Here is a 22,200-nt window from a genome sequence, read left to right as displayed (position 1 = left end):
AGGTCAAGGGAATTAGTTACCTGCTTAGGGCACACAACTCATCAAGGGCAAAGCTGGGACTGGAACCAGGGTATCTAACTAAATCTGCTATATCCCCGCGAGAGGAAGGAGTGGGGGGGATGGGTTAGCAGGAAGGGTGAGGAGAGGCTGATCTAGGAGCTGGGCTGGTGATAGTGAGATGTAAAAGGATGGGAAAGAGGGGACCTCTGGGAAGGTATTGTGATGTACTGGCCAGAGGTGAGGTGGGGAGAAGAGGCAAGATCAAGGAAGGGAAAATGAAATGAATTGGGTGCCTACTCTGTTCCACGTAGTGTGCCAGGTGTGATACCTGGGTGGTCTGATTTGTAACCTGTGTTATAGATACCATCATCCCCATTTTTATGAGCTAAGGAAATGGAGGCACAAGAGTTCAAATAAATTACCCTCTTTTGCCCACTTATCAAGTACCTGATGCCTAAGCTTGACCTCTTCCCACCCTCCACACTGCCTCTTTGAACATAGGGTTAAACCTGAGAGTTTTCAAGATGCCACTGCGCATGGAGTCCACCGTCAGTTGGAAGAGGGCAACAAGACATAAGTGCTTATTCAGGGAAGGAGTAGGGAGCACAGGTACGAGACTCTCATTTGCTTCAGAGGAGAAACTGAGGCACAATAAGGCAATAAGGAAAGAGCTTCTTCTGATAAAGGAAGAACAGCTAGATGTGGGAAGACTGGAGACAGATGGATGCTCCTCCAGAGGGTCTTCTTCTTCAAGGCGCTATGGAGGGGCAGCACAGGGACACCAGAGTGGGCAGACCTTGGAGCCAGAGGTGACACAGATACCCTTTTCTTCTTCTGGACTTCAATCTATGGAGAAGAAGCAGGAGTGGAGGTGGGTGGCACAGGAGGGGCTGAGTCCAGGCCAGACTAGGACTCAGTGTGAGCCCCTCTCCCCTGCCCCAGTTGGACCCTTTCCTTGCAGTGGGGTGCTCCTGGCTTTCTGCCTGCACCTGCACACAAACATGCCACGGCCCCTGCAGCCCAGAGGTGCCAGGGCGGAACGAATTTGAAGTCCACTGCCCTTTGTCCCCATAGGTACACTTGTCCCTGTCAGACAGCAGCTCTGGGTTTGGGTTTGGAAAAGAAAGCTCACCGAGGCCCAGGATGCAGACTCTGCCCTCCACAGAGCCAGGTTCTGTTCAGGCCACAGGGCTGCAAAACGTGTTCTTTGTGCTGGGGATGCCTCCAGGGCAGGGTGTTGGAGGCGGTCCCCCAGTCCAGGGCTGGTGTCTGACCACCGATGCCAAGCAGCGGACTGGCTGTGGGTCGGGGGTTGAGGGAACCCTTATAGGTTGTCACCAACCAGACCCTTACTCCTATCCTAAAGCTTTCCCTCTTGGCTTAGCTCAAACTTGCTCAAAAAGGCTTTCATAAACAACGCAAGTCTGAAAACTCGGGCGCTCTCCCCGCCCCTCCAGCCCTGGGGGCTTCGGGAGGGTCTGGGCAGCCTGCCAGCCCCGGGCTGTCCCCAGACTTGGGGATGGGGAGTTGGGGGGCGGTGCTGTTACCCTCTCCTTCCTGCTCGGTCTCCGGCCCAGAGTTTCCACAGGCCCCAGCCTCCCAGGCTCCCCACCCTGCTCTCCCTTAACCCTTTCCTCAGAGGGAAGGAGGGGCGCAGGTCTCTGTTCTCCAAGGAGGCCTGGGAGGCGTCAGGGTGGGCAGGAGGAACGGAGAGAAAGGCCTGGTCCCTGAAACCATACCCCCTCTCCCCCCACCCGACTGCCCCTCCTTCCCTTTCCCTCCCACTGGGGAAAGGGGAATGTGGAAGGAGATTAACTTTGACCCCCGGATTCTGGCTCTGGGCCCAAAACTCGAGTGGGAGGCAGAGGTTTCCAAGACCCTCCCCACCCCCATCCCCGCCGCCTCCCTCCTCCTTCCGCGCCCCTTGAAGCTACCCAGCCGACTCAGCTAAAGTTCATCCTGGAGGGGCTGGCGCAGTGGTGAAGGGGGAAGGCTGGGGGCGGAGGGAAGGGAGCCCGACTGGTCCCACCCCCGGCTGTAACCCCTGGCAGGAAGAGATTGTAGCGGGAGCCGCCGCTGAAAGGCTCGGAGCGCTGGAGGAAGGGCGCCCGAGCCGCGGCGGGTGGGTCCGCGAGCCGGGAGGACCCGCGCCAAGGCGGGGGCGCGCCGCCGGGAGGAGGGGGCGTGGCCTAGGCGCCTTCGGCCGGGGGACCCCGGTGGCACTGTCGGCTCCCTCCTTCCTGGGGCGGGCGAGCCAGCCATGCTCCTGTCCGGGGGCGACCCTCCGGCGCAGGAATGGTTCATGGTGCAGACCAAGTCGAAGCCCCGGGTGCAGCGGCAGCGGCTGCAAGTGCAGCGCATCTTCAGGGTCAAGCTGAATGCTTTCCAGAGCCGCCCGGACACCCCCTACTTCTGGCTGCAGCTCGAGGGGCCCAGGGAGAACATGGGCAGAGCCAAGGTAAACAGCTTCTCCCCACCTATCGCTTCCAGCCAGACCCTTCTCTCGCTCCTCGCCCCCCCGCCCCCTCAGGGGTCCCCTGAGGTCCCCCGACCTGGATTCGGCAGTATGGCGGGCAGGTACTGGGCCATCCTCTTGCCTTTCCAGATCTGCAGCCTTGGGTCCTTCCCTCTGGTTCCTTCTTTCTTTTCTGCCCCACCCCTCTCCTGCGTGTCACTTCTGTCCCTCCAGTGCGCTGAGAGAGGCTCAGCGTCGTGTGACCCCCCCCCCGCCCCCCGTGAGCCTTCCCTGGCCAGGGCCCCGCACTTACAGCCTGCTCCTCCATCTGGGGAGCAACTTAAGGTCCTGTATTTCTGTAGTCTGTGCAACATACCTCTTTGTTCTCCACCAAGAGCCTGGAAGGCCCAGGTCTTTCTGCCGCCTTTTAAGTCTCCTTAAATCCTGGGCTGCCCCTTGGAGCCTCTCAGAGTGCTGGGACTGGAAGGGCCATTAAAGATGCTTCTAGGTTAATGCGGGCACTTTACAGATGAGGAATTGGGGGCTGGAGAGGGTAAGGGGCCTCCCTGAGCACTCAGGGTCGGGTAGGTGGGGCGTGGCAGGGGCTGGGACCAGAACCCAGGGCTCTGGGCTCCGCACCCCCCACTCTTGATGCTCTAGGCAGCCTCTTGCAGGGGCTCAGGGGTGGGGCTGCAGCAGCCCTGGAAGGCAGCAGCCCTAGGGGATGGGTGGGAATCTGGGAGGAGGGCTGTGGGCTTTCAGATGAAAGGGCTTGCTGTGTGGGGCTGGACGCTGGACAGGCCAGGTCACAGTGTGCCTCTATCGCATGTGCCCTGGCTTCTCTCATAAGCTTCTCCTCCGCTTGGGCCTCTCAGGTTCCCTCTGACTCCCCAGTCGTGGCCAAGGTCTCCCTCTTCCCCTAGATTCCCTTATCTTATCATTTCCTGGTAGGAATGCTATAGCCTCCCTCAGCCCCAGACCACCTGCTCCCCCATGCACCCACCCACCCCAACACACACCCCTTCCCTAGCGGGGTCTCTATCAATCTCCTAATTTTGGTCAAGGCCATGGGTGGGGGAGGCCCAGAACACGCTGGCCAGTGGGCAGGCAGGCTGGAAAGTTCCTCCCTCAGCCCCTCTGTTAGGCTGCTTCGTCAGCAGTTTTTCCAGTTCTGACAGAGGTACTGGGGGAGGGGAGGGGTTTCTGCCTGGAGAGCAGATGTGCAGGAACCCTTGAGATGGAGACTTTTCAGTAGCTGGCATAGGGTAGGTTAACAAGAGGAGCCTTTGGATTGTTTTGGGTTCTTAATCTTTTTTTTTTTTTTAAGTAAGAGTGATTTTGTTTATTATTTATTTATTTATTTTTGGCTGCGTTGGGTCTTCGTTGCTGCACGCGGGCTTTCTCTAGTTGTGGCGAGCGGGGGCTGCTCTTCGTTGTGGTGCACGTACTTCTCACTGCAGTGGCTTCTCTTGTTGCGGAGCACGGGATCTAGGCATGAGGGCTTCAGTAGTTGTGGCACACAGGCTCAGTAGTTGTGGCGCACGGGCTTAGTTGCTCCGCGGCATGTGGGATCTTCCCGGACCAGGGATTGAACCCGTGTGCCCTGCGTTGGCAGGCGGATTCTTAACCACCGCCCCACCAGGGAAGTCCCAGGTTCTTAATCTTTTTGTTAATTTGAAATACACCTGCTCACCCTTTTATGGGACTGGTGCTTTCTGAAGTGTCTAGCTCGCCTGTCCCCCGCTTACATCCTCCATCAGCTTCTCCAGGCTTGGCTACTCCTGCTACCACTGCTGCCTCAGAGTTCCTGGGCCCACCGGCTTTCCCTCACACCTCAGGCCCTGCTAGTGTAACCAGTGGCTTTCTCCGTTCCCCCCATCTTTTTTTTTTTTTCGGTACACTGGCCTCTCACTGTTGTGGCCTCTCCTGTTGCGGAGCACAGGTTCTGGACGCGCAGGCTCAGCGTCCATGGCTCACGGGCCCAGCCGCTCTGCGGTATGTGGGATCCTCCCGGACTGGGGCACGAACCCGTGTTCCCTGCACCGGCAGGCGGACTCTCAACCACTGCGCCACCAGGGAAGCCCCATTCCCCCCATCTTATCATCTCTTTCCCCTCTGTCTTCCCCCGGGGAAAAGCATGATTTAAGATGGAAACAACATGAGGGGGTCTGGGTAACTCCCTCCCTTACTGCACAGAATGAGCAGAAAGAAGAGATTTTTGGAGCTTTGGAGCAGGAGAGCAGGGAAGGTGGGGAGGATCAGGTTTTGTTCCAGAAGTTAGGAGATCTGGGTGCAATTTGCTGTCACCAAGTTACTGCTGGGACAGAGGGTTGTGGTGGAGAGAGTTGGAGGTTGGGGTTTGCTACCTTCTAACTGGCTGACCTTGGTCAAATCATTGACCTTCTCTTAAGCCTATTTCCTCATCTATAAAACAATATAATAATACCCACTTCATGGCAGAGTTGTGAGAGTCAATTGAAATAAGGCGTTCTTATGGACTTGCACAAACGTGGAGAGTTACAGAGTAGAGATATCAGTTATTGTTTCTGTAACTCGCTGTATAACTTAGAATGAGCTCTTTTCCCTCTCTGAGTCTTGGTCTCCTTGTTTGCAAAGTGAGAAGCTTGGATTAAATGTTTTCTAAGGCCCAACAATCTGATACAGGAAAATTTCCCATGTATAAGGATGTCTTGTGGTTTCCATGTGGAGGTGCTGTGGCTGACCCCAATCCCAGCTGTAGGGGCACAGAATCACACACCTGGATAATGGCCTAATATACACAGGCCAGCTGGCAGAGGGGGCTCAGTGAGACTGGAGGTTGTAGGATGGGGAAGGGGGGTGATGGATGGGGGTGTCTTGTCTGTGAGGGGAGGAGGGGTCAAGAAGGATACAGGCTTCTCTGGAGAAGAGCCCGGGTGTTTTCTACATTATATGCACTGGTTTTCCAGGAAAAACTCTGTAGAACTCGGAAGTGCCTTTAAGTAGTTTTCTTGTGGTGGGATTTAAAAAATAATGAGGACATTGCTGGAAATCACATTCCTAGGCAGCAAGAAGAAACACTGGGGAGACCTGGCCTTTCTGAGGTGAAATCAGCCTCACCTCAGAGTGGAAAGGAGGGTTTTTACTAATGATCAAAGTTGCCCAGAGACGAGCCCTGCTCAGCTCTTCTGTCCTCCTTGGCAACGATGTAAAGAATGGTCCGGTGCAGAGAGGACAGGTGACAGCTTGATTCTCCCCTTTTTGGACACGATGGAGGGAGGGAGGTGATGGGGAGCCAGAGGTTGGGGTGGGGAGCTGTGGGACAGGGTGTGGTTTGCTGACTTTGGGCTTTGCTGTCAGGTGGAAGTTGATCTGTCCCTGGCCCACAATGACTGAGCAGTACCACGGAAGCTGGTAGTGGCCAGGGTTGTGCAGGAACCAACTCCTGCTGACCCATCGTTGAAAATTCAGGAAGTTTTTGAGCCAATGGAGTCCTGCTGGTAGTTTGAAATCAACCATGGAAGGAGTATTTACACCACAGAAATTGGCAAATGCTACAAATCGGGACTATTTCCCCCATAACTGGATGATTGTTAAACACTTACCAGCACATCTAATTGTGTTGTGGGCACCTTATACTTCTCCTTTATTTTAAACTTAATTTTTCTTTTATCAAAATAATACATAATTTAAAAGTCCAATAATTTTTAAAAAGCTTACAGTATAACGCAGTGATTCCTTGCCTTGCCCCTGCCAACTCCCTCTTCAGTGCTCTTCCCCGTAGAAAATATCTACTCTGGCATTTCTACACCTCCACATTCCTAAAAAAATAAGTAGCTACTATATCTTTTGATTAATCAATTTTAGATATCATTTTACTTTCTATTAATTATAGATGAGGATTTATCTCCCTTATATTGCCATCCCTTTTTTCTTCCCAGTATAGTTATATTTCATTTTTCTGTTAAATCTGTATTTAGTATTTGCAACATTATGCCCTTGCAAATATCATTTACATCTAAGTGTTGAAGTGCACTATGATTAGGTCTTTTTTTTTGTTTGTTTGTTTTTGCGGTGCGCGGGCCTCTCACCGTGGTGGCCTCTCCCGCTGCAGAGCACCGGCTCCGGACGCGCAGGCTCAGCGGCCATGGCCCACGGGCCCAGCCACTCCGTGGCATGTGGGATCTTCCTGGACCGGGGCACGAACCCGTCCCTGCATTGGCAGGCGGACCCTCAACCACTGCGCCACCAGGGAAGCCCCTATGATTAGGTTTTCTCTCTTACTTTTCGAGTTCCCTGAGGTAAAGAACTCAACTCCTTTCCAGTTTGCTTGTTTTCCTTCGTACCCATTGCTAATTCTTATAACTTTCAGTAGCTTCTCACTACAGTTTTCTACAAGGACAATCTATCGATTCAAGATGGTCTGTCAGTTCCAGATTTTTTCCTGGGGGCAGCCTTCTTTCTGTCTGGTCAGGACCGCTGTCATCCTGAGACTCCTGTTTGCTGTCATTCTTGGCATCCTCTTGCCTTTTTTCCTTGTTAGATACCTCGTTTCCTGGACGCTGTGTCTTTGTCTTGAGTTGGTGGAGCACGTCCTTCAGTGGCGTCATCAAGTTAGAAAGATGGTGCCGAAACAAGCATGTTGATTCTGGAGTTCACTCTCCAATCTGAACTAGTCGTCCTCTGTGCCTCCTAGAACAGTGCCTGACAGGTAGTACGTGCTCAGTAGTGTTTATTGAATGGATGAATACATTCTGAGATTTCTCTCCACAGTCTTCCTGGAGATTGTCTTTGCTTTTTTTTTTTATGTTGGGTCTCCTTTCTTGGTTTCTTTCATTGATTTGCTGGAAAATGCTCTCTGGTAGCTTCCTGAGAAAGGTTTTATAGGAGGTAAACTCTTGGGGTTGCATACATGCATGTCTACATTGCATATCTGATGGTCATTTGATTGACAATTTGGCTGGTATCAAATTATACATGGAAAATTATTTTCCTTCAGAAATGAGAAGGCATTGGGCTTCCCTGGTGGCGCAGTGGTTGGGCGTCCGCCTGCCGATGCAGGGGACGCGGGTTCGTGCCCCGGTCCGGGAGGGTCCCGCGTGCCGCAGAGCGGCTGGGCCGGTGAGCCATGGCTGCTGGGCCTGTGCGTCCGGAGCCTGTGCTCCGCGGCGGGAGGGGCCACAGCGGTGAGCTGCCCGCGTACCACCAAAAAAAAAAGAAATGAGAAGGCATGAATCCATTGACTTCTTGCTTTAGGGATATCTGAAGCTATTCTTGGTCCCTGGTCCTTTGTATGAGAAGTTTTTTTTCTCTCTGGAAGCTTGTAGTTTCCCCCACTGCTCTGAGGTGCCCCAGTGAGACCCCTCTGTGTGAGTATCTGTCTTCATCCATCATCAGTTACTATTGCGGAGTCTCTATATGGGAAGAATGAGTTTCTCTGCACTCAGCACTCACTGTAGACCTCACTACTGGCCTTCCTCTCTTCCTTCATGATTTTTATGGTACCCACACCCTCAGGTATGCTGATCAACCTCTGATCCTAAGACCTTGTCTTTTACTTTCTACAGAACAAACTCCAGTGGGTAGGGAGGTACTTGCTCAGCCTTTGTGTAGAGGGGTGGGTGGGCTCCCAGATCTAACTGCTCCTCAAACAACTTTATCTTAGTTCACCTTTTAAAAAATGTTCTCTTTCATTCCCAATTCCAGAGTTTCTTGGTGCTGCCGTTTTTTTGAGCTTTTTGAGTATCCTGCGGTGTAATGTAGGGTGGTTCTGGAAAGCAGAAGGGAGAATCCTAAGTCAGGATTGATCAAGTATAGAGCAGTAGTAAACCACCTGGTGGTATTGTTTTTATTTAACTTACAAGTTGAAAAATGACTTGCGGGACATCGGGCAACATATCTTAACAAATGCACATTCTTCTGTGCTTATTTTGTTCCTGCCTCTTCTCTATTTTTTCTCCTTTTGGAGAAAAAGGTCTGGGTGGGCTTTAAGCAGGAAAATTGCTTCAGATATTTTCTGGATGTAAATGCCTGTTGTTTCCATATCGGTTTTTGCTCTAAAGTATAGACAGCATCATGGTTAAGACCCCAGACTTCGGAGTCAGAGTGCCTAAGTGTCCCAGCCTACGACCTGTGTGACCTCGGACATGTGCCCTCCCTTGCTCACCTAAAATGGGGATAATAGTAATTTCCTTATAGGGCTGAGAGAGGAATCAATGAGCTGATGTATGTAAAGAGCCTGGCACATAGTAAGTATTCAATAAATAGCAGTTTTGAAAATTATCTCATTTCCAATATATCTTTTTGTTTAAAAATATGGACGGTTAATGGAACAATGAATATTTTAAGGTCTTTGCAGAAGTAGAAAGAAACCACCCACCATCTTCTTGCCGAGCACCTCTCTTCATTTTTACATATTGTTTTCATGTAGTTAGAACGTGGGGTGCATGGGGTGGGGGAGTTTGTTCAGGTCTATGAGAGTTATTCCACCTGGTCAGATTCACCCTTGCCAGGCAGTGCAGACCAGCTGAGGTTCTGGGTGGGAGGGGTTGGCCTGGGATGTCTATCAGAGTTTGAGCTGATTTTGGACTGACTGAAAAGGGGTTAGACATGGGCCTAAGTGCCTGGGTGTACCTTAGGCCCTTTGGGGAAGGTGTTGGAGGTCCATAGCCTGGCCATGTGGCAGAGATGAGCTTAAGCCTGAGTAGGGAGGGATGGCCTGGGTACTGAGCAGAGGGGCCAGAACGGTCTTTGGGCTGGCTGCTGGAGATCCAAAATGGAGCGTTTGTTCCATAATGGAACTGTCATGGGGAAGCGGGAAGAGGGATGACTATCACTGACACAGGCATGAGGAGGGACTTGAGGGCTAATACAGTCATCAAGGGTTGGCTGATTAAGAGGCAGTGCCCATGGCTCCTTGGAGCTCATGGGGTCATGCTGGTGGAACTCAGCCATAGGGTGGAGGAACCCAACCTCTCCTGTCCCAGTGACTGCTAAAGACTGAGTGTGTGAGCCCTGGAAACACAAGGACCTGGTGCCCAGAGGGCCAGAGGCTTCCCTTCTGGTTCAGCCATTGTGCGTATCTGTGGGGATCCCCTGGATACTGGCCCAGCGACTTACCTTTTCCTCTGTCCCCTCCGGGCAGCAGAGTTATCATGGTTACAGGTACAGGTGGTGCTGGAGACCTTCTGCAGGGGGATTAACCAGAATCTCAGTGGATTACCCTGCAGTCACTGTGTAGTCAGCCCAAGGACGTGCAAAGAGCTCTGCTTTCAGAGTCAGATGGATGTGGGCTGTGGTCCTTACCCAGTCACCCTAGCTGTGTGTCCTTGGGTCAGCAAGAGAGCCTTTCTGAGCCTGCAAAATGGGAATAGGCTGTGCCAGGCATAAGCTAAGCACTTCTTTTGTATTATCTCACTGAAGCTTCATAATAGCCTAATGAGGTGGGAACCATTATCCCCATTTTACAGATGAGGAAACATAGGCATAAGGACGGTAGATAACCTGCTCCAGGTCACATAAGCTCCTGGCACGTGGAGGGTACTCAGTAATGTGCCACCCCCCTCCCCCCAGCTAGTTCACAATTCTAGAACGCCAGGGTAGGACTGGACCTTAGGAGTATCTAATTTAATCCGTCATCTTATAGGTGAGGAGACTGAGGCCCTGAGAAGATGACAAATTTCCCACAGTAACCTTAACGTACTGAGGTCAGGTTGGAACTAGAACCAGGGCCCTTGACTCTAAGCCCAGGTGCTCGCCCTCCCTCCGGCCCCCCACACCTGTCAGAGCTCCCTGGAAAGAGATGAGTGTGTGAGGAGTCAGGACCAGGGAGAGAGTGTTGGGCCGGGGGCGTCATTTGGCTTATGGTGGGCGGGGGCAGGGCATGTGCTTGTGAGGGGAGTGAGTGCCAGTGGCAGGCCCGTAACGGCTGGCTTCCTTTGTGCTCTCCCCACCGGCTTCAGGAGTATCTGAAGGGCCTGTGCAGCCCGGAGCTGTGGAAGGAGGTCCGCTACCCGGCGGCCCTGCACTGCGCCTTCCTTGGGGCCCAGGGCCTCTTCTTGGACTGCCTGTGCTGGAGCACGCTGGCCTACCTGGTGCCTGGTCCGCCGGGCTCCCTGATGGTGGGCGGGCTGACCGAGTCTTTCATCATGACCCAGAACTGGCTGGAGGAGCTGGTAGGGCGGCTGCGCTGGGGCCCTGCCCCTCTGCTCACCCCCCGGGGCATCTGGGAAGCCGAGGTGACCCGGGCTTTTGGGGCTCTGGTCTGGATCCGTGGTGACCAGTATGCAGGGGACCTGCTGCAGCTGCCCGCGGCAGTCCAGGAGCTGCTGCTGAGCCTGGTGCGGGACGCTGCGGGCAAGGAGGACATCATCCAGTGGCTCGGCTGCATTGGCGCCTCCGACTCCCGCTCGGACCCCGAGCTCCTGATCTGCCCAGCCCACCAGCAGAAGGAAGGTCCAGCCATGGTGTCCATGGGAGACGGTCCCGGGCCTTTTCTGGAGATGGGGAGCCCAGAAAATTCAAAGAGGTTAACCAGCCTAGGCGCCATGGGGGCCCTCATCCCAGGCCAGAACGCTCAGCTGGAGACAGCAAACCAGCTGGTACGGTAAGTTCTGGAGAATCCGTTTGGCTTCTCTGCCCAACCCCAGGGAAAGAGTTTGGGACCTAACTGGCCTTACCACCTTTCCAACAAACTTGGGTTTCCTCCAGGGTTGGTTCCAACAACCAAGGTGGTACGGACAGTGCTTGTGAGGAAGGGTCAGTACAAGCCAGCGGCAGCCAGGACCCTGCGGACCGCACACAAGCCTCGTCCCAGCAGCGGCAGGCCCGGAGGGGGGAAGATAAGCTCCCTCTCCAGCCTCCAGTGTCAGCCCTGAGTGTGTGCTCGCCCTGGAAGTCCTGGACCCCGGGGCCAGCCTTCGGGCCCTTGTGGCCGGGGACTATTGCTGCAACCTTCTGGAGGATCAATGAACTGCATTCTCTCCACCTGGCCTGGCTCCTGTCCCAGACTTGCTTCAGTTTCCCTTTCTGGCAGAGGCCACTGGGCCCCATTCAGTTCAAGCTGCCAGGGCAGAATCCTTTGCCCTTAAATCTGGGATGGAAACAGAAGGAGCTGGTTCCTTTGCCCAGTGTGGAAAGCCCAGATTGTAGACCAGATGGGGGGCCAGGAGGAGAGGCAGCCCTACGGAATTGCCCAAGGCCAGAGACCCCTAAAAAAGTAATGAGTTTATTGGTGGTCTCAGGAGGCTCGGGGGTAACGGACAAGGCTAGCCCAGGACTTCCACAGATAGGGCCACCTTTGACCTCTACACCCCAACTCCAAGCTGGAAGTGAGCCGGGGGATCGAGGAAATATGCAGTGGGGTTGTAAGGAACCCGAAGAGAGGCTGTTTCCAGGGCCCTCCACAGGGCAAGGGGTGCCTACTGCTCAGGGGAGGCCCGCCACTCAAGGGAGGCTGACAGCTCCTTCAGGACCTGAACCTCAAACAGTGCCTGAAACTCTCAAAGTGCCCATGGCTGCAGCAGTGCCCACAGCTCAAACCCCACCCACAAATCCCGTGCTGCCTGAAGCCCGCAAAGTGCCTGAAACCCAGATTATGCCGGCAGTCCGTGAAGAACCTGCAGCCCCCAAAGTGCCTTTGGCTCCCACAAAGCCAGCCGCTCAGATGGGGCCTGCAGCTCCCCAAACTCCCACAACTCAGAAAAGGCATGCAGCAAAAACATCGCCTGCAGGTCCCCAAACGCCCAGAGCCCAGACCGGGACTACAGCTAAAACAGGGTCTGCAGCTCCCAGAACTTGCCGAGCTCCGAAGATGCCTGCAGCTCAGAAGGCACCCACAGATCCAGGGCCAGCCCCGGACGCAGCCAAATTCCCAAGTGAGGGCCAGCCTTCGTCAAGGGGCAGTGCTTCCCTCCTGAAGGGCCAGGGGGAAGCTGGAAGGCAGGGGCCCCAGTCCAGCGGCACTTTGGCTCCCAGTCGTAAGCGCCAACCTCAGGTGGAGGGGCTCCTAGGGGCTCGGGAGGGGGTTCCGAGGCAGCCGCCTCGCCACCCACAGGCGAACAGCACAGTAACCAGCTTCCAGAGGTACCACGAGGCCCTGAATACACCCTTTGAGCTGAACCTGTCAGAAGAACCGGGGAACCAGGGGTTGAGGCGAGTGGTCATTGACGGCAGCAGCGTGGCCATGGTGTGAGTAGCCACGGACCTGGGGTGGGGTGGGGATACTGGGGGGCTCGGGCAGGGTGTCCCTGAGGTGATAGACTGTGGGCGTCCTTTCTTGATCGCTGTATACAGGTGACATGGGGTTCAAATGGGGGAAAGATGGGAGGGAAGTGGTACATGTTGAGGGGCTACTGCATGCTGGGTGGTGGTCATGGCATCATCCCGGCAGCCTTCAAAAGTAGGTTTCTGTTCTCCTTCCCTCATAGAAGCAGAAACAGGCTCAGAGAAGCGATTAATCTTGACCAAGGTCCCAGAGCCAGTAAGGGGCCCAGCTGGCCTTTGGGTTCAGATCTGCTCACTGCCCAGGCCCATGCTCTTCCCATTTCAGCCTGCCTCACATAGCATGGGGTCTGTCAACCTCAGGCCAGTTTTCAAATGTTTAGCCCAACCCTTAAGGTCCAGCACTGATCTCCCCTGTGAAGCTTTTCCCAACCATGCCAACTCTCAGAGATCACTCTCTCTGCACAGCACTTACTGCTGTATATGTGCTAGCAGAAATACATGCAGGATGTCTTCATTTGCCCACACAGTAGAATAGTTATCTGTGCTGAGCACACTCCCAGCACACAGTTGGTCAGCAAATGTTTGTTTGCTTCCAGTCCTAAACTGAGCTCTTCTCCTTCCTTTTGCCCCGGAGGCCCCTATACACACACACACGCACGCTCATACACACACACGCACACACACACACATGCACACAGCAGGTGAGTGGACCCAGTAGGTGCTCACTGTTTGATGATGGTGAGAGGGGAGGGGGCATTGTTGGTGCCCGTGGTGCTGATGCCCTGACATTGCCAGATGTGCTGCCCTAGGCTGGCTCTGAGGGAGGGGTAGAGAGGCAGGGCCATTCCTAGGGCAGAAAATTGCTACCTCACTAATTCCCCCCATCTCCCCACCCGACACCCCCCAACCCCAGGCATGGCCTCCAGCACTTCTTCTCCTGCCGGGGCATTGCCATGGCAGTGCAGTACTTCTGGAACCGGGGACACCGAGAGGTCACTGTGTTTGTACCCACCTGGCAGCTTAAGAAGAACCGGAGGGTGAGAGGTGAGCTGTCCCCAGCTGCCCAGCCCCTCCAGTGGGCTTCCTCTCTATGCCTTACTTTTCCTTGCCTTTCTGTCCCCATCATGGCCTTTTCCACTTAGCCCTTCCTCTGACCGTCGCTGTCTTCTGCCTTTCACCTCCAGAGAGCCACTTTCTGACGAAGCTACACTCCCTCAAGATGCTTTCAATCACCCCCTCTCAGCTCGAGAACGGCAAGAAGATCACTACCTACGATTATAGGTGTGCTGGCCTGCAGGCCTTCTCTTGTGGGGCCCTGGGGCTTGGGCTGGGCTGGTGTGTCAGGTGCAGTCTTGCCGCATTTGCTCTGGGGAGATGGAAGCAAATAAGTCAGAGGGTCATGTCAGAGAGGGTGGTGTGGTGCACCAGCCCTCTAGGCAGAGGGAGAGACACAGAGAGGAGAGGGCTCCAAGGTCGGCCCTATTCAAACCCAAGAGGTGCTCCTGAATTTGGGACTCTGCAGCCCAATTTACCTGAGCTAAGAGGCTTTCTCCCCCGTGAAGTATGGGGTGCTCTGCTTTCTCTGGATGGGACTAGCCCAGGTGACTCCTGGTGCTTCAAGCGAGCTGCTTCCCCCAGCAGCTGATTTGGGTGCCAGTTTGGGTTGAAGCTCAGGTTTTCTCAAGGAATTGCTGCAGTCTTTTCCTCCCACCCGCCCTGGCCCTGGGAGGAGGTATGTGTGTGGCTGTATGAGACTGGAGCCCTGGCTGGGCTCTGAAAATGGAGTCAGATTGGCCCTGTCTCCTAGCTAAAGCCTGAATGCCTCCCTACTTGCCAGTCTTCAGCACCCACTCCCCAGCGTGGCTGCAGGACCAGTGCGCATACGGGTGCCTGTGATGCTGCCTCTGATGGGGCCGAGAAGGCCCTGTCCAGGTCACTGACCCTGTGCTGGACTCGATGTCCAGCAGGCCAGGTCTTGCCTCCACTTAGGCACCTCCCATGCCAGGCAGGGAGAAGTTCTGTTCCTCCCCAAGACCTGGCGCCCACTCAGCCTTCAAGCCTCGGAAGGTCTGGGCAGGGCAGCTCAGGCATCCTTCCTTCAAGAGCTGGCCCCCCTGGGTAAGGTCTTTAAGAGCCTTTAATTCAGGCCTGGGTTTGAGGGAAGGTAGCTTTCCTGCAGAAGGCCCCTCTGCTGGTCACTTGTGGAATTGCATGCTCGTGGCTGCCAGAATGGCACTCTGCAGGGAATGCCGAGAAGTGGGTGGCCTTTGCTTTCTTTCCTGGTCACAGCCCTCTTTCGAGAAGTGATCCTTGGAAAAATGGATTTGTTTATTCAGGTATGTGTTTTTATACGTGTATACACATATCCGTATGTATGTATGTGTGTCTTGGCATGTACCTGAATGTTGTGCATTGGTGAAAAGTAATCATGGAATGCTTGACACACGCTGTGTGGCAGGCACTGAACTAGACTCTTCAGTGTCTAGTGTATTGTCTCATTCAGTTTAATCCTCGAGGGTAGGTATTTTATGTTAGTTTGACAGATGTGGAAACCGAAGAAGTAAAAATGCATGTATGGATGTGGACAAGTGCATGGCTTTCTGTGTGCGTGTCTGAGCCTGTGTATGTGAATGCCTATGTGTAAAATAGGGGCCTGTGTTTGCATATACAGTTGGGGGATGTGCATCCCAGTTCACCCTCCCAGGGGCGAGTGGACATCCCAGTCGGCTGCATAGACGAGGATGGGCTCTTGAGTCTTGGCTCCCCGGCTATCGAGGGCAGCGTTTTTGTCCAACACACCTCAACAGGAAGCTGCAAGTTCATTTTCTCAGAGGACTGGGGAGGTGAGGGTCTGGGTACTGGGTCGTTAGCGACTTCCCCTCTCCCTGCAGGTTCATGGTAAAGCTGGCAGAAGAGACAGATGGCATCATCGTCACCAACGAGCAGCTCCATGTCCTGATGAATAATTCCAAGAAACTTATGGTCAAAGATCGGTGAGGCAGCTCCCAGGGGATTGGGCTGTTCCTTCCCCTCGGGTGCTGGGCAGTCCCTGGCGGCAGGGGTTTGGGCAGGGGGAAGGGCCTTGGAGCGGTGCTCATCAGCACCTGCTGGGAGGAGATGTGGGTCTCAGCCCCTGTGGAGCTACCAGGTGGCAGTGGGGTGTGGGTGGGTCAAGGGCCCCTCTGTGACGTTTCCTCCTCCATCCCGGGTCCAGCCTGCTGCCCTTCACTTTTGCGGGGAATCTCTTCATGGTGCCCGACGATCCTCTGGGCCGTGATGGCCCCACTCTGGATGAGTTTCTGAAGAAGCCAAACAGGTAATGGGCCAGGCACCCCCCTCCACACCCCGCCTCCCAGCCGCTCCTGGGGCTGACTGGAAGCTTCCCCTTGGTGCTAGCCAACGTTTGTCTAGTGCTTAATAGTGAGCAGAGTGATTTGAGTTTTTCAGGTCTTTGCACTTCCACCCACATCTGCACATCCGTAAACCACTTACAATACGGTTTGACAGTTTCACAGTCTTGCACACATGCTTCAATACTATATGTAACATTCCACAACTGGCATTTGTCGCCATGTTTTATTGTTTTTCCCAGAGGTATGCCATGTTAGTTCCTGTGGCTGGCTTTAATGTCCATGCTCTGTTCCATTATGTGAGTACCCAACAGGTTTATGGGGTCTTTTGTGGAGGGCCATTCGACAGTTTCCATGTTATGCTGTTGGTACCAGTGCTGCGGTGAACCGCCTTGTTCTTGTTTCATTGTGTGCAGGGGGAGCTGTGTCTGGAGTATATACCAAGCAGAACTTTTTCCACATTTCTTACCCACTTTGATCCTCACAGCTCGAGTTAGACATACGTGACCACTGTCCTCGTTTTACAAATGAGGAATCTGAGACTCAAGTACTTTCCCAAGGTCATTGTGCTGCTGCCGGCAGAACTGATTTGCAGTAACTCAGTTCCTCTGGCTTCCACCCACTCTGGGCCGCCTTGCTGCTCACCTCCCAGTTCCCTGGGCCTGGCAGGGACCTTCTGGGCAGGGCACTGCTTGCCGGGCCAGGTCCCCCAGTCCCATCTCTCCAATTCGAAGAAAAGTGATGTGGCCGAGGTTTGTGTGCCCATGTCAGGCCTCCTTTCCTCTCTTGACCTCCCCCGGCTGGCTCATCCTGGAGTCCGATTGGAAGTACCAGTCATCTAATTCTCATCAAACCATTGGCTTAAAACTGGTTGGACATGTCACTTGGTCAATGAGGTTTTGATTGGATAAGCCTTCAAAGCCCAGATTAACCTCTAACACTGCCGTCCGGCACATGCTGGGAGTGGAGGGAATATCTGCGGGCAGGTCCTCTCTGAGGCTGTGCCGTGTTGGAGGCGGGCCCTCGGCCCAGCCTCAGGGAAACTCAGCAATGGGGTGAGGCTCTGTGGGCTTCCACAGATGTGGTTTCGCCTTGGATGGCCTCTGGGGGCGGGCTGTCCCCCACCTCCTCCATCAGACTCCTCTGTCCTGCTGTTTTGGTGTAGGTTGGACACTGACATTGGCAACTTCCTGAAGGTGTGGAAGACCCTTCCTCCCAGCTCTGCCAGTGTCTCTGAGCTGAGTGAGGAGGCTGACCCTGGGCCCCCGGAGAGTCTGCAGAATGTGGAAGAAGTCAGGGAGGAGAAGGAGGAGAGGCAGGGAGAAGAGCAGGAGATGCAGAAGCCGGCCGAGAAGGAGGAGGACCTGGACTCTTCGCTGATGTCTGTGTTCAGGGCTGAGTGCTCTTCCCTCTCAGAGGAAATACTCCGGTGCCTCAGCCTGCACGACCCCCAGGATGAAGCCCTCGACATCGATCTCCTGCCGGCGGTACCTTCTCCCTCCCTGGGCATCCCCTGGGATGGGAAGGCTCCCTGCCAGCAGGTTCTTGCCCAGCTGGCCCAGCTCACCATCCCCAGCAACTTCACCGCGCTCTCCTTCTTTGTGGGATTCATGGACTCCCACCGGGACGTCATCCCTGACTATGAAGCCCTTGTGGGGCCCCTGCACAGGCTCCTCAAGCAGAAGCCGGACTGGCAGTGGGACTGGGAGCATGAGAAGGCCTTTCTGGCCCTGAAGCGAGGTCTGGTGTCCGCCCTCTGCCTGACGGCCCCCAACCCCCAGCTGCCCTTCCGCCTGGAGGTGACGGTGAGCCAAGTGGCCCTGACGGCTGTCGTGTACCAGGAGCGCTCAGGGAGAAAGCACCCCGTAGCCTATACCTCGAAACCCCTCCTCCCCGACGAGGAGAGCGAGGGCCCGCAGTCAGGGGGAGACAGTCCCTATGCCATGGCCTGGGCCCTCAAGCATTTTTCCCGCTGCATTGGAGACACCCCAGTGGTCCTGGGCCTTTCCTATGCCTCCCGGACCACTGTAGACCCTGGGGCAGGGGACGGCCGCAGGGTTGCCAAAGCATGGTTGATCAGATGGTCCCTCTTGGTACAGGACAAGGGCAAGAGAGCACTGGAATTGACCCTCCTCCAGGGCCTGCTGGGGGAGAACCGGCTGCTGACTCCTGCGGCTTCCATGCCTCGTTTTTTCCAGGTTCTGCCTCCTTTCTCCGATCTGTCCACTTTTGTCTGCATCCACATGTCGGGGTATTGCTTTTACCGGGAGGATGAGTGGTGTGCTGGCTTCGGTCTCTACATTCTATCTCCCACCAGCCCCCCTGTCTCCCTTTCCTTCTCTTGCTCCCCTTACACCCCGACCTATGCCCACCTGGCGGCCGTGGCCTGTGGCCTGGAGCGCTTTGGCCAGTCCCACCTGCCCGTGGTTTTCCTCACGCACTGCAACTGGATCTTCAGCCTCCTCTGGGAGCTCCTTCCCCTCTGGAGGGCTCGGGGCTTCCTCTCCTCCGACGGGGCTCCGCTACCTCACCCAAGCCTGCTCTCCTACATCATAGCCCTCACCTCCGGCCTCTCATCCCTTCCGTTTATCTACCGAACCTCCTACCGGGGCTCCCTGTTTGCTGTGACGGTGGACACCCTGGCCAAGCAGGGAGCCCAGGGGGGCGGCCAGTGGTGGAATTTGCCAAACGATGTGCCAGTCCCTGTGGTGTCTCCCCGTACCACGGGCAAGAGGCTCAACTTGCTGGCGTTACAGCTGAGCGACGGCACCCTGGCTGATATCATTGCCAAGCTGCAGGCCGGGCAGAAATTATCCAGCTCCTCACCCTTCAGTTCTGCCTTTAACTCCCTCAGCCTCGACAAAGAGAGTGGCTTGCTTATGTTCAAGGGAGACAAGAGGCCCCGGGTCTGGGTAGTCCCGAGGCAGCTCCGGAGGGATCTGATTTTTGCTGTGCACGACCTCCCCATGGGGGCCCACCAGAGGCCCGAGGAGACCTACAAGAAGCTGCGGTTGCTGGGATGGTGGCCGGGCATGCAGGAGCACGTGAGAGATTACTGCAGGAGCTGCTTGTTCTGTATCCCCCGGAATCTCACAGGCAGTGAGTTGAAGGTTATTGAGTCCCTGTGGCCGCTCAGGTCCACCGCTCCCTGGTCCAACCTGCAGATAGAGGTGGTGGGCCCGGTCACTGTCAGCGAGGAGGGCCACAAGCACGTGCTGATTGTGGCTGACCCCAACACCAGGTGGGTAGAGGCATTCCCGCTGAAGCCCTACACACACATGGCTGTGGCTCAGGTGCTGCTTCAGCACTTGTTTGCGAGGTGGGGTGTTCCGGTGAGGCTGGAGGCCGCCCAGGGCCCCCAGTTTGCCCGCCATGTCCTGGTAAGCTGTGGGCTGGCCCTGGGAGCCCAAGTGGCCTCCTTGAGTAGGGACCTCCAGTTCCCCTGCCTGACGAGCTCCGGGGCCTACTGGGAATTCAAGAGGGCCCTCAAGGAGTTCATCTTCCTGCATGGCAAGAAGTGGGCAGCTTCCCTGCCCTTGCTGCACCTGGCCTTCAGGGCCTCCTCCAGCCAGGCCACGCCGTTCCAGGTCCTGACGGGGGGCGAGGAGAGGCTGACCGAGCCCCTGTGGTGGGAGATGAGCAGTGCAAACATTGAAGGGCTCAAGATGGATGTCTTCCTGCTACAGCTGATGGGGGAGCTGCTGGAGCTCCACTGGAGGGTGGCTGAGAAGACGAGTGAAAAGGCTGAGAATAGGCGTTTCAAGCGGGAGAGCCAGGAGAAGGAGTGGAATGTGGGTGACCAGGTCCTCTTGCTGTCCCTCCCCAGGAACGGCAGCAGCGCCAAGTGGGTGGGTCCCTTCTATATCGGGGACCGGCTAAGCCTGTCCCTCTACAGGGTCTGGGGCTTCCCCACCCCAGAGAAGCTTGGGTGCATCTATCCTAGCAGTCTGATGAAGACCTTTGCCAAGAGTGGCACCCCGCTGTCCTTCAAGGTCTTGGAGCAGTGAGCTGGAGCTGTGGGGGAGCCCCCCACCCCAGGGTCCTGGGCTTCTGCTGCTAGGCCTCCCCTTAACCCCAGCAATGCTCTCACAGCCCCCTGGGGGCCCTTCATTGTGCCTTTTGTAGAGAAGTTACTTCATAAAGCTTTGCTGAACTGTCTTGAACTGGGGACCAGCGTCCCTATGGAAACATGCCCAGTATGGGGTATTGGGAGAATCTGCTAAAGGCTGTCAGATGTGGGCCTCTGACAATTTTACCCTGGCAGGTATCCCTTCCTGGGGCAGGCCAGGTTCAATGTCTCTCCCCAGGTGAAAGTGTACATATACACACGTAGCCCAGAATCTTATTTCTGGCTGTCTTTACCATGAAACAGTGTGGCTCTGGACCTCAGAATCAAAACCACATTCCCCTCTCAAACAGAAACCTCGATTGTGGGCTCCTCCCCCGATTGCTGTCCCTGACTGGAGACCCTTTGCCCGTGAATCTGTCACAGCTGACCCAAATCCACGCGGGCTGCGGAGAGGCAGCCCGTCCCTTATCTCATGGTTCGCTTTCTCAGGCCAGGCTAGGCCTGCCCAGCTGTTAAGGAAAGGCTGGCAGTCCTGGGCCTCGAGGCTCGGAACCGGGGTGGGAGGACGGCCGGCCAGCCATCCTGTAGGTGCATCCTGCCCGTCAGCATGGGAAGGGCAAGGGGGAGACGGAGTCAGCCTACCTCATTTGACTCCAGCCAATGGAGATGCTCCCTGACCCCGGCTTCGATGATCTCGAGCCCACAGGAGTCAAGGATCTCGATGCCAAGTGTGGCGTCTCTACCTGAAGAGCTGCTTCGACTAGACCGAGGGGCCCAGGCCTCGGCTTCAGGGGGAGGGTGACTGAAATGAGTGGTCTGGCACCGGGTGAGGTGCTGGCGTGACTCTACCTCCCAATCCCACCCCGCAGCCCGCAGCCCGCTCCTCTCACTGCCACTGTACCCTGCATCCCCAGACCCTACATGGTGTACGACTGCTCTGTTTGGATTCACCAGACCCCACCCCAGTCCCCTGGACCCTGCCTTCTGGGTAGAGAGAATCCCGGCCTCCCCCAGAGCCGCTCTGCAAAGATCACTCGCTGCAAGAGTGCGTTTCTCACGGGTGTGTGTTCCTTCACTCTCCCTCCGAATGGCTGCTGCTGCCGACAGAGGCGGGTCCAGGTGGAGACCAGCACTGGGCCACTCTGGCTGGGCCTCTAAGTAGTTTTATTTCTCCAAAACTGAGCCAGTCTCCTGGCCTAGCTCCAGTTGCAAAAACGCTTGACATGGCTAGAGCCAGAGTAGAGCCTGCCACTGAGTCCAATTAGCTTGTTTTACAGCCGAGGAAAGAGGCCCAGAGAGGGCAAGTGACTTGCCCGAAGTCACAGAGATAGTTGGTGGCTGAGCTGGGACCAGGATTAAGGTTCCTGATTCTCTGTTCACCACAGATGGGGTTCAAGTGAGAGAAGGTCTCAAAATCTTATACCCATCTTCCCTCCAGCTCATCTCCCAGATCTTGCAGATAAACCACTTAGGTGTTGCCCTCAAACCATTTCTAGCTGTTAATTCTGTCCAGGAAAGAATGATTGGGTGACAGCTGACACATTGAAAGGTGAGTGTGGGGTTTTTAGCAGATACCTCTTTCCCCCTCCTCGCTCTGATGGTCTGTTCAACCTCATTCTCCCTCCTCAGTGCTGTATCCATTCCCCGTTAACCACATTTATGACCTTATACCCCTTTTGGTGACCTTTTTTCCCCCATTTGATTTGTCAATAAACGGATCAAAATGGAGCTAATATCCAGTTTAAAAAAATTTTTTTTTCTTTTAGCTGTAGCCTCAATTATGAGGAGGGTGGGAGGCAGTTGTGGGGCACGGGTGCTGCATGTTTTCCAGGCAGGCTTGCAGATTTGACGGCCTGGATAGTAACTTTCCAAGTACATCTGACCTGAGCTCTTATTTATTTATTTATTTATTTTTTTGCGGCACGCGGGCCTCTCACTGTTGTGGCCTCTCTCGTTGCGGAGCACAGGCTCCGGACTCGCAGGCTCAGCGGCCATGGCTCATGGGCCCAGCCGCTCCACGGCATGTGGGATCTTCCCGGACCGGGGCACGAACCCGCGTCCCCCGCATCGGCAGGCGGACTCTCAACCACTGCGCCACCAGGGAAGCCCCTGAGCTCTTATTT

At 55.2% G+C, this 22,200-nt stretch overlaps 1 protein-coding gene across 2 annotated transcripts; it reads left to right on the top strand.

Annotated features, from left to right (window-relative positions):
* The first annotated feature begins 2,035 nt into the window (after positions 1 to 2,035).
* Positions 2,036 to 21,805, top strand: NYNRIN (NYN domain and retroviral integrase containing). Of its 2 annotated transcripts, none has more exons than XM_019924114.3 (8): positions 2,036 to 2,458; positions 10,396 to 11,039; positions 11,144 to 12,622; positions 13,572 to 13,702; positions 13,843 to 13,939; positions 15,550 to 15,651; positions 15,873 to 15,974; positions 17,174 to 21,805. In XM_019924114.3, exons 1-8 carry the CDS (start codon positions 2,261 to 2,263, stop codon positions 20,013 to 20,015), a joined length of 5,595 nt encoding a protein of 1,864 aa, XP_019779673.2. In that variant the 5' UTR covers positions 2,036 to 2,260; the 3' UTR covers positions 20,016 to 21,805. The 2 variants fall into 2 exon arrangements, with proteins under 2 accessions (XP_019779673.2, XP_073656702.1); XM_073800601.1 differs by having other exon boundaries at positions 2,342 to 2,458; positions 8,633 to 11,039.
* The last annotated feature ends 395 nt before the right edge of the window (positions 21,806 to 22,200 follow it).

This window comes from Tursiops truncatus, chromosome 2 (genome assembly GCF_011762595.2).
Source record: "Tursiops truncatus isolate mTurTru1 chromosome 2, mTurTru1.mat.Y, whole genome shotgun sequence".
NCBI classification, from domain to species: domain Eukaryota; kingdom Metazoa; phylum Chordata; class Mammalia; order Artiodactyla; family Delphinidae; genus Tursiops; species Tursiops truncatus.
This window is presented reverse-complemented; position numbering and strand designations above follow the sequence as displayed.